At 39.7% G+C, this 12,026-nt stretch overlaps 1 protein-coding gene across 3 annotated transcripts in view; it reads right to left on the reverse strand.

Moving 5' to 3' along the window:
• Positions 1–2,075: 2,075 nt before the first annotated feature.
• LOC6581276 (DNA-binding protein D-ETS-3) overlaps positions 2,076–12,026 on the reverse strand; it is a 35,584-nt gene continuing 25,633 nt past the window's right edge. For all 3 annotated transcript variants that reach the window (XM_032731340.2, XM_032731342.2, XM_032731341.2), the window contains 4 exons: positions 11,334–11,381; positions 6,648–6,837; positions 2,284–2,492; positions 2,076–2,212 (listed from right to left, as the gene is read on the reverse strand). In XM_032731340.2, the coding sequence (XP_032587231.2) occupies positions 2,076–2,212; positions 2,284–2,492; positions 6,648–6,837; positions 11,334–11,381 (584 nt within the window). The remainder of the gene's footprint in view (positions 2,213–2,283; positions 2,493–6,647; positions 6,838–11,333; positions 11,382–12,026) is intronic.

Raw genomic sequence — 12,026 nt, forward strand, 5'->3', positions numbered from 1 at the left:
TAATGGATAGAACTAGATAAAATCCAATCACATGAAGCTACCTTCCTTCAAATTAATAGTTAATCAACTTTAATGTACGTTATTTAGAAGTGGTATATAGAGTGTCGATTGGTTATATCAGTAAAACACTGCTTCATTTTACTGTAGCCCTTCAAATAGCAAGAAAATTATATACTATGTAAAATTTTTGGATTAGCATCAATAGTCTGGAAATGGAATATGGGAAGGAAATCAATTGATTTATTCATTCATTGAAAGTCGGTTTCTTTATTCTACAATCCCAATGAACTTTGAGTTTCTTTTTTCAAACAGGTCGATGAATTTACAATTATCGATTATTTCTGATCATAAGGTATAGAGATCTTGCCTGGAAATATTCTTCGAACTGCTTGACACGCTTTACGCCTTTTCGTCGCTTGATTTGCTGTTGCAAAGACGTTCGTCAAGCTTCTCTAAAACTGCAATCGCAGTTGTTACCATAGCTAATACGTAGAGCTCTATACAAATCTCATCAGAAGCAATTCAGTTGCAAATCAAGTAAAATGAAACTTCTTCTGTGGTCGCTTATGATATTGCTGTGCATTTTGGGGATTTACAGCAGAAAGCCCACGCTACTCTGCTTGAGAATTGGACGAAGCTGCGTAAAGAGTTACGAGTGCTGCAGTAACAATTGCTTTATGTCACTTTTGTGCGTGAAACGTAAACGTAGTTCGTAGTAATAAAGGCATTTAGCCACTTCATTAGTTAAGGTATCCTTATAAATGCGCTACAGAGTTTAAGACAAAAGCTGCAATAAAACTATATTAAAAAAAAAAAAAAAAAAAAAAAAAAGAAGAAGCAGGAGATAGTAATTTACATACATAGGTTTTTATAATTTAAAATAAAAAATCACTGCTCGATTTTCACCAAGAACAACATGTGCTGCAAGGGCGAGTGGCGCGGAAAGCGAATCCCTGGTGTGGCAGATGACCATGGAAGGGCATGGTCTTGTCTAGAGCATTGTATTGTGAAACAAGAAGAAGAAACAAGAACTACAAGGAAGTAGTCCAGCTTCAGCTGCTGTTATACCTACTAAAGCAAACGGATCTTCATGGAAGCAAAGCTCACAGGAGAGTATCAGATGCAAAGCACAGCTGCTGAGAGATGATAATTAACAGGACTTTGTAGCTGCTGCTGGGAATGGTTAGCACCATGGATGCTGATGCATACCATGAGTGCCAGCCGGGTTGCAGAGAGTGCATCAAGCCCACAGTGATGCAATCTCTGGTGGCATACCTGATCAGCCTACCTACTTCAAATGGTTCTTTCGCTAATGCCTAAGAGTAAAATCTGCTGCTTTCACTAGAGTATTGTTTTTCTTCGCTATTTGTGTTTGTTTTTCTTTGATTTTCATTTGGTATTTTTGGTGGTTTTGGTTACACTTACAATAAAAACGTTGCCTGCTCGCCTTTGACGTCCACGTAGTCGTAGAGCGAACGCTCGGCATAGTTGCCGGCGTAGGCCAGGCCGCCGCTGCTGCCGTCCAGTGCTGAGTCGCCGGCGGGCGTGGCCGCTGGCGGTGGCGGGCCGGCGCCCAAGCTCAGCCCGAACTTTTCCAGGTGGCATCATTTGAGCAGCGTGGGCAGGCTGCTGTTCATCAGCCGATTGCCGACGACCAAGGAGTTGAGCGTCGAATTGCCACCGCCTACGCCCACGCCGACACCCACACCAACGCCCACGCCCACGCCCATGCTCATGCCGTGCACGCCCAGGCCGAAGCCCGGACTGCTGTGCGCTGGATTCTGAGCCTCCAGCACAGAGCTGCCGGCCGCATTGCTCGAGAGATGCGAGTGGCCTGTGTTCAAGTTGTTGCTGCTGCTGCTGCTGCCGTTGTTGTTGCTGTTGCCATTGTTGTTGTTGTTGTTGCTATTGCTGTTGTTGTTGCTGCTGCTGGTATTGTTGCTGGTAGTGTTGCTGGTGGTATTTGTTGCCGTGCTGCCAAAGCCGCTCATAATGCCCGCGCCGCCGGCGACACCGACGCCAACGCTAACTGTGCTGCCGCTGCTAGCGCCGGCATTGCTCTCATATTATGATGGTCATGCATAGTGCGGATAGGAGCTCAGATGCGGCGCCACATGCGACGGGGTCACATGGCCCATCGAGTGCGGCTGATACAAATTGGTAGCCGGACTGCCCCAATTGCCCCACGAAGCGGCCGTGGGAAAGATGGAAGCTGCAGCAATAGAGAGGCAAACAGAAACTAGTTAGTATAACACTCAATCCCTATGGCATCTGCTCACGCACCTGAGGACGAGGTCATGCCGTGATGCGGACTCATAAACGAGCTCAGCTTGGCGCTGTGATGATATGGAGTCATGAACAGATCGCTCTGATACTTGTAGGTGGGATCGCTGGCCGCCGGCTGTGTGGCAGCCGCCAGGCCCTGGAAGTCGAACTTGTACGCGTAGCGCTTGCCGTGCACCTTGGTCATGATATTCTTGTCATAGTAGTATCTGCAACAGAAGGGATCATCAAATCACAATTAGCCAACAAATTGATTCAGTGAAAAGGCAAAAATCTGAAAGGAACTTGGGTTCACTTCTCTCTTTAATGTTGCCCTGCGCCCTGCTGCCCTGCTGGCCTGTGGGAAAGCCAAACAAAGCACTGGCCACGTATAAATAATTACAAAATAATGCTCGCTTTATGCGTTTTAAGTTAATTTGCTGACATTAAGGCGATTTGGGTGCTAGAGACTTTTGCCAGTGACGCCCTCGCCCAGCTCCAGCCCCAGCCACAGCCCCACCCTGCAGCTGCCACCCTCAACAGACAGGCGAGCCCAACCACAGGTCGAGCTGCCCTCAATCTCTGGCCCTGCAATTAAATGGCAAACGCCTGGCGCACAAACTCAAACAGTGAAATGCCGTGGCTCGGGGCCAAGCCAAATTGCTTGGGCAGAAAGCCAAGCGGCGGGCAGGGAGTGGGACTGATGTGGTGCTGCGAGGCGCGGGAGTTGTCTTCGGGGGCAAACAAGACAGACGACAACAACCCGAAATGTTGTTTGCTTTGGCTGACCGTGCCAGAAAAGTGATTAAGTTTACAGCCAACTGCGAAAACTAAACAAATATCTGACTGATCTCAAATAAATAAATATTATGGACTGGGAGTGCTAAGGCTCAACGTATAGTTATACAATCATGGTACATTTGGAAGCAAATCAGGTAAATCACATTCTCTACAGTGGCAGTTGAATTTAATTTACACATTTTAAGAGAGAGAGAGAGAGAGAGAGAGAAAGAGAGAACAAATTAAATTTGAATAAGACAAATTATGCTCTACTTAACAGAGTAATGTTATTACTCTGCTAAAAACAATATGGTAACAGTATACTGTAATCTGTGCTGATTTTTATACTCATTTACGAAAGTGAAATGATTATATTGGTTTTGTGCAATGTCCATAATGTTATTTATTTAATTATTTTTTATTTTATTATATATTATATATTATTTAAAAGTAGAGATAAATTTTAGGTAACTTTTTTAAACATTTTTTTTTAAGTCTATTTTTTTTTTATTTTTTAAATTATATTTTCTCTGTCTCTCTTTTAATTTCTAACAATTTTTTTTACATCCCTCTCTGGCATTCACTTTCTTTTACATTTCTTCACAATATCACTTATACAATTGCTACGATATATTCTATATAAATGACTAATAAAAATTATATTTTTTGATATACATATAATCATTTCAATTTACATTTATTTTAAAGACAATTGTCATACCAATACATGAACAACTCTAATGGAAAAAAAAAACAGAATCTTTAACAAATGTTTTATATTACTCTTTTATTGTTAATTCTATTCAAATTAGCATAATTGCTTCAAGAAGAAATATTAATTGAATTGTTCTGCTTTCGCTGTTCGCGTCATTTTATTACGTTGTTCAGCGTGTCGAATTGAACTTTTGCAGCGACACACATAAAAAACACCATTCAAATTAATTTCGATTTCAATGCTCATTGTCATTTTTTTCGCTCACTGCGCAATTGGCCATAAATTATGCCAATTAAGGGCATAAATTAAAGCTGGCACAAAAGACAATGCAGCTGACTCTGTCTCCCACTCTTTCGCTCTCTCTCTCTCTCTCTCTATATGTATATCTCTTTATCTTTAACAGCGAACAAACAATCAGAACCAATCAATGGCTGCTGATGGACGCGGGCGGAACAAAGCACACAATCAGCGAGACAAACAGCAGAGCAAAAAGGATTAAAGTAAAAGCCATTTACACATATCTCTATCTCTGTGTGTGTTGATGGGTGTGGCAGGGCCAAGTGGCTAACAAAAGGGCAGCTGGCTGTAAATAAACATGCCAAATGAAGCATTAAAGCACTTGTCCTTGTTGTCTTTATGTGCGGCTGCCATCCACAGGCTCAGCTGCTCAACTTTCATTCACACACACACACACACGCACACATATGACGACATATATGTATTGCATACTTTGCGATGCTCACATTTCTTAGCCCACATGAAAGCCGAGACGGCAACTGAGTTCAATTGAGCTGAAATGTGTGAAAAATAAAATATAAAATAAAGCATAGAGAAATAAGAAAGAGCACATAGAAGAACGAATAGTGAATGCACTAGCAGAGGCATGTATATAAATACATATTTGTATACATCAAATTATTTATTGAGTATCATTGAGTAACCATAAAAGTAAGAAGAACGAATATAGCCTCGTTTTCAATAGAATCTCTCTGAAATTAGTCTAATACAATCTTATATACAATCGAGTCTCGATAATTCGTACCCCGCTAAATCGAAAATCGCGTTAAATCAAAACAAATTCTATCCCCTTGCAAAAAAAATCGTTCTCAATAATTCTCGATAATTTGAACTTTTGCGTAAGTCGAAAGAAAGCTGATCCCCTCGCCCTTTCGATTTATCGAGATTCTACTGTATATATATGTATAATATATCTTCCAGCTGTTTGCCATCAGCTAACATATCAGCAGATGTACCTATAGTAAGAGCATAAAAAAAGGATAACGCGCAGACAGACATGAGTATTAACAGAGTTAGAGATAGATAGAAAGAGAGAGAGAGAGAAAACGAGATGGAGACACAAGAGGCAAGAGGCAGGCCTTCATTGAACGTGTCGACGCTTCCGCACATCATCAAACAAAACAAGAGCAAAAAAAAAAAAAAAAAAAGGCTTTCCTTTGCTTTGTTGTCGCTTATCCAACACTTTTTACATTTATTTACATGTTGATTGTGCCCGTGTGTGTGTGTGTGGGTGTGAGTGTGTCTGTTGCAAATTGGCTGTCAGGATTCTTCCACTTGAATTGTCAGCTTCTCCTTCATTGGCACTCATTGGCCAACTGATTGCAACTGACAGTTTTCAAGGAGCCAAAAAGGGTTGCCAACATATACTAAAAAAAAAAATAAACTGTATAAAATTCCTCGATTTAAGTCCTGTGTGCTTAGCAAATTGACCGTTGCGCAAATATTTAAATAGTTGTGCATATGTTGCTGGCAATGCGTTGAGCAAATAGTACGGAATGAAACCGAACAGTTGGCCGGCGCCTTTGACCGGGGCGTGGCTGTGGCTCGAGCAGGGTTGGGTCAAGCAATCACATTCACAGCAATTAGATTGCCAGATTTCATATTTTTATGAGTAGATTTTTTTCGATTTTATTTCTATTTTATTTCTTGATTACATTTCGACGCACAAACACAAGTTCATATTGAATTTGTCGAACGGGACACGCCCACATGTTGGCTGTGTAGGTAAACGTTGGCTTATGTTGAATACTCGCTCGTGAAGTTGGCTAAAAAGTATATTGGCTTTATTTATTTAGCGTAAAAACATGAGAGCTCGAGTAGGAGGGGGATTCGCAACAGAATAGATTAGAGGGAGCAAAAAATATTAGATATATCTATTGACTCTCAGGACCTAACTAGTTAAGGCATACAAGAGCTCTATAAAGTCGTCAAACAGTAGATTGCATAACAAATAATCTTTGAAAAATCTGTTTAGCTATCTTTCTCCATATTTATCGTCATATATCGCATAATTTATATAGACCTTTAAGATTATATTTATATATATTATATATACTGATATATTAATGACTACAAATTTCAATTTTTCATCATTTCATCTACACTTTTTCACAGTTTTATATTTGATTTACATTTCTGACTGTTGCCTTTTCTTGTCCAACAGTCATATCTAAGCTTATCTTATAAACATATCACCTAGGAATTTTATAGCTAGTTTTTAAGCTACTCTACAGCATCGCTCATTGTTATCAATTGTGCTGCACAAGCGAGCATCAGGCAGTCAGCTACGCCCTCCACTTCTTGTCAGCTCTATCTGCTTCATAAGCCGCCTCCTTCACTTTTTTTTTTTTTTTTGCTATTTTCTGCGCATTTAGTGGGCCAATTGCTATCAAAGCAGCTAATCAGCCTCGAATCGAATCAATCGACAATGATGAGACTCAGATTTTGCTCACAAATTGGACACATGCCCACATTTTGCTGGGCAGAGTACTCTTGGACTAATTAGCAGCACTTGAGCGCACAAAACAATATAAATAGATACAAAGAGAAAAAAAGCAACCCCTGTTCTATGGAGCAATTGTGTGAGACTTACCTCAAGGCGCGACTCAGCTTGTCGTAGTTCATGTTGGGCTTCGATTTGCGCTCGCCCCAGCGGCGGGCCACTTCGTCGGGATCGGTTAGCTTGAACTCGCCATTGGTGCCCTCCCAGGTGATGCAGCTGGCATTGTTGCTGTCCGACAGCAGCTCGAGCAGGAACTGCCATAATTGTATCTGTCCCGAGCCTGCAACAGAAAATATTACATATACATAAGGAATATATACACGCTATATGTAATAGAAATATAAAGCTATTTAATGCCAGTATTTTGGCTGCCTAAATGTCCGTCAAAAGAGCATATCCTTTGGCCCCGCTGGCAGGCTGGCAGGCTGGCTGCCATAGAATTATGTAACATTGACTGACCCGAAAGCTAAGCATTTTGTGGCATGCAAAAGTGCCATAAAGTATTTCCGACACGCTGCTCAACTCCCGACAACCACTTGACCAGCTCGCCGAGGGGCATCTGCACTCTGCAGCTCCCAATTTATGAAATGCCACAGAGCAACAAAATTTTGTATTTTGGGATTTACGATCAAGTCAAGAAGGGCCGAAGGAAATGGCATGGCATGTAAGTGCAAGTGTAAGACAGATAAAATATGTACTAAATGATATTTGGCATTCAATTGAATATGTATATGAGCGAAAGAGGCTTCTGTATATATGTAAATTACTATATGATATCTAGTATCAGATAACAATAAATTCTAGAGCGCATAATTATGTTAGTGAAATGGAGATATTTCTTGTAAGTTTAATGTAAGTCAATGTTTAGGTAAAGTAGGCTAATAATTTAAGGTTAATTTCACCTGCAAGGTGAATTATACCAGGTGGCATATATACAACCTTTAATGTTTCATATAGCTAAGAGGAATATTTCACACAATCAAGCACTAGCTCATGACCTCATGTTCAACTGGGAGCTATCATAAAAATATACCAAGGACAGCTAAATATTGTCATGAAATATTATATATGTATAATTTTTGTTTAAGCTACTCAGCCATAGCTTCAGCACATCTTCAGTTGACCTTTGATATTTTAGCAGCTCAAATCGGAAACCAAATGTCGTCGCGGTCGTTACATAATCTCCTTCTCTCTCTCTCTCTCTCTCCCTCTCATTTTATATATGTATGAGCACACTTTGATTTTTCTTTTGTTGTGCGTGCTAAAACATTTACGAAATTATGATTTTCGTATTGTGCAAAGGATTTGACACGCATTCAACGCAGACATCATAAATCGCTTAATCATTTGGCAATTAGGCCCAGCCCCAGAACAAACTCTCGCTCTCTCTCTCTCTCTCTGTGTCTCTGTTTCTTTCCCTCTTTGACTCACTCTATCTTTCTTGCGTAAAAAAAGGACTCACACACACACAAAGCCTGCTTGCTGGGGGTTGAAACCCCTGACAGCCCTGGGAAGCTAAAGTTGAGTTGAATTTCGTCCTTCGGGTGGTGGCTGAGACACGAGCTCTGAGGTCTGAATTCTGAATTCTGAATTCAGTTTGTTCATGTGTGAGAAACGTCATGAATATTGCGTTAATTGCAAATCATGGTCAAGAGAATGTGTTAAGTGCCAGCACGACAATGATGATGATGATAATGATGTTCTTGATGACATGAATGAGTGATAGCTCAACCAGCTATGTAGGCGTGCCCAGCAATTGACATGCTATTAAAAGTCAAAGACAATGAGCCAACGCTTTACAGTGGGCACACCTAATGACGGCCAAAAAAAATGTAAGGTCGGATAAGTATATTTTATATATGCAAAATTTGCTTTGTCTTTATTTAACTTTGTATCAAAAATATTTCAAATGCCAAATATTTTTAAAGATATAATTCACATGTTTCATTATATGTATAGCTCATATTTGCATGCATAAAATATAAATAGATTAATATTCCCCTATGATTTAAGACTAAAGTTAACAATTTGATTCTCTTTTCTCTCTTGTGCAACTTTTTTATTTTCTTAAATGAAATTGAATGGAAATACGTTTTGCATCACCTCGTCTGCACTTCCACAAGATCTAATTCAATTTTCTTGACATATTTGTCTTCAAGTTCATCCTTTATCACTGCACAGGCTAGCAGGTATCTTCAAGTCGGACACGCCCTAATTTGGCCTCTGCTGGCCAATTTGAGGGCAATTTGGTCACAAAGGCGTTGACGCCGTCGCCTCTAAGAAATGTTAATTTTATATATGTGCTTAACGAATAGAAAAAGAAGAAGAAGAAGACGACCAAGTCGGAAAGGCAAAGTAATTAGCTGCAGGAGCAGTGGAAATGTTGCTTTGATATGCCGACAGAGGCTGCAGCTCCCAACATTTTTTTTTTTCCTTGCCTTTTTTTTTTTAATTACAAACAAGTTTTTGTGCTGTGGCTGGCAATTATGTCAGGACTAGAGCTAGTTTTAGGGTTTAGTGTTGTTCTTTTTTTTGTTTAGTATGTTTTGGTTGCATGCACAGGCTGCAGCTGTGTCTGCCATGCAAATGAGACGCGAGGCAGGAGAGCGCAGCGCGAGCTCGGCAGTTGAGACCGGACTTGGCTAACAAAGCGGTTCCGTGTCCAAAGGAAGCCATAATTAATCAAAAACAGCATTTTTGCCACCCAAAAAGCGAAAGCGCACACACATGTGTGTGTGTGTGTGTATCTATGTGTGTGTTGCGGTGATGTGTATGTGTTTTTCTCAGTGAGCTTTTGCGATTAACTTGAAGTTGAAGTCAACTTGGCAACGGTCTAAGCCTAAACAACAAATGCAGCACGCAGACTGCGCGAGAAAGAGACAGCTGGAGACCGAGCTAGAGAGAGAGAGAGAGGAAGATATGCCAAGTGCAAAAGAGAGGCAGCTATAAATGGGGAGCAATGGCGTTCGGCGCGTGTAAATGTCGCGCCGGAAAATGTTGGGCGTCTGAGTTTTTATGCTAATTCCGTTCAAACGCCATGTTTGTGCGCCGCCTGGTTGGGGCGGGGGCAGGGGCGTGGTAAGGCGGCGTGAGGGCATATTGGGGGCGATTATTTAGAAGGGTGCCAAGCCACACACCAGCACACAGACACACACCCACACAGACACACACACACAGCGTAGCGGTCAGCAATGGCGGCAAAGCTCACACAGCCGCAGGATCAATAAAAATTATTGATTTTGTTTCAAACTTTCAGCTGCAGCTGGGCTAAAATTCAATTAAACTTTAAAAACTTCTGAGTAATACATAAAAGTGTGTAATAACATGGTAAAACTTTATAAAACTGTACTAAAGCGAAAGTTACGATAGCTTTGGAGACAAGCAAGTTGTAGCTTAAGTAATTGATTAACTGACATTTAAAAATTAAAGGATTAAATTATTAAAATTGATTTCTGACTTATTTAAGTTTATTTAAAGAATCAATGTTCATTAAATTTAGAGATATATTGAGAATACCTTACTTTCGCTTACTTAGTCTTAGGAATAATTTATTTACTACTGTAGGAATAATTTATAAAATAAAATTGAAAAAAAAAATAAATAAATAAATAAAATAAAAATAAAGTGAAAGTCAAATACTTATTTACTGAAACAGTTATTCAGTAAATCTTTGGGAATTACCATTTTTCTCCATTTTCCCTACTATATATTCTCCTATAGTATATATTCTCCTATACCATATATTCTATACTATATATATTCCGGGGGATATACTTTATTCGCGTCTAGCTTAATATTTAGATGTGATCTGCTATAGTACTTCAAAAATTTCTACGCTTCTAAAAGATAAATCTGATAACTGAGGCTGAGAATGAATCTATAGCCCATATTTCAAATCTCTATAATAAAGGCGAAAGGCTTTGCGTTCATTAGACCCTAACATCTATCTAATATTATAATCATAGCTTATGATACTCTTACCAGACTTTATGTAGATAAATATATTCTATTGTAATATACTAATATACTTACTATATATTAATCTTAACTAATATACTCATATATTTTATTATGATATCTTTTATATATATTCTATATATCTTATGTACAATATTTTAATATACATCATCTATTCATGACTTTCGAGAACTCATCTCCCTGATGCATCACTTCACGATTTTAACTGATTTTTTTATGAGTTTCATTTAAGCCATTAATCATAAGTGATAGATGCACACCTACTTTTTAACCCTTTGTTAAGTCCCTTTTACAGCTAGAGACTACTTTATATGTATGACTGACTATATATACATGTATGTATATGTGTATAGTTTTTGTAAAGTCAGCCTTTGGGCGCGTGCTGCAGACAAATGCAATTCAAGTCAAATAACGAAAAATAATTGCCTGGCCACGCCCACTGCAGCGCTTAGACACACGCATGCGAATAATAAATGTATTCCGAAAATGAAACAGTAAAAAATGCACAAGTTTATAACACCTTTCGCATAAATTAGAAAGGCAAGTAAAAGCCCGCAGGGTTGAGCGCTTTTCGACTTTTTGCTTTGCATGGCGTGGCATGCAACGGGTTAATTTGTTAGGGTGCGCCGAATCTCGGCCAGAAATTGATATGATAATGCAGACAGCGAGACAGTGGCAGCCAGAGAAACAGAGGGTGAGAGAGAGAGAGAGATTGGGGGGTTCCTTTAAAGTTTTATACGTTATTCAACTTAATCTAAGCACCTGTATCTTTATGCTTTTGTGATTATTCAAACTCACCTGAGCTGGCGAGTCGGCTGCTGGTGGGTCCGAACATTTGATATGGATCTGCAAAAGAGGGTGGCAAGACATTAGTTTTTTACTTTACGCTTAAATAAGTGTGTGTGTGTGTGTGTGTTTTATGCAAATGAAGGACCTCTAATGAAGGACCTGGCAAAACGGAATACATTATGCATAAAAATACAGAAGGAAAAAGAATTGTGTACGTGGGCAAGTTGCGTTTCCGCTGATGAAATGAAATGCATTACCAAAACTGCATAAATGTGTATGTGTGTGTGTGTGCTTACATATACACAGATATATATATGGCATATCCATTTCACTTATTATCCGGCGCGCGTTTCCTGGCTAAGAGCAAAGCGAGAGAGAAAAAACGTTGCATACTTTCAAGCGCTGGCTTAGAAGCCAAGAGAGCCAAAGGTTAGCGAACATCTTCGATGCAGCTACAGCATAATCCCGCATAATTCGCATCATAAGCGCACATACATGGATACATTTACACACATACACACACACACACAACATGTATATGTTCCTGTGCATTGTTTGCTGGCGTCTTTTGTTCTCTGTGCACAATTTAATGCGCATAAACAGGACCGTCGGCAGTAAGTCGCGCTGGCACGCGTCCTTTTCAGGCACGGCCGTCAAATTTGACAGCAGCGAGCAAAAAATATAATAATAATAAAAAAAAAA

This window comes from Drosophila mojavensis, unplaced genomic scaffold (genome assembly GCF_018153725.1).
Source record: "Drosophila mojavensis isolate 15081-1352.22 unplaced genomic scaffold, ASM1815372v1 contig_74, whole genome shotgun sequence".
Classification (NCBI taxonomy): Eukaryota; Metazoa; Arthropoda; class Insecta; order Diptera; family Drosophilidae; genus Drosophila; species Drosophila mojavensis.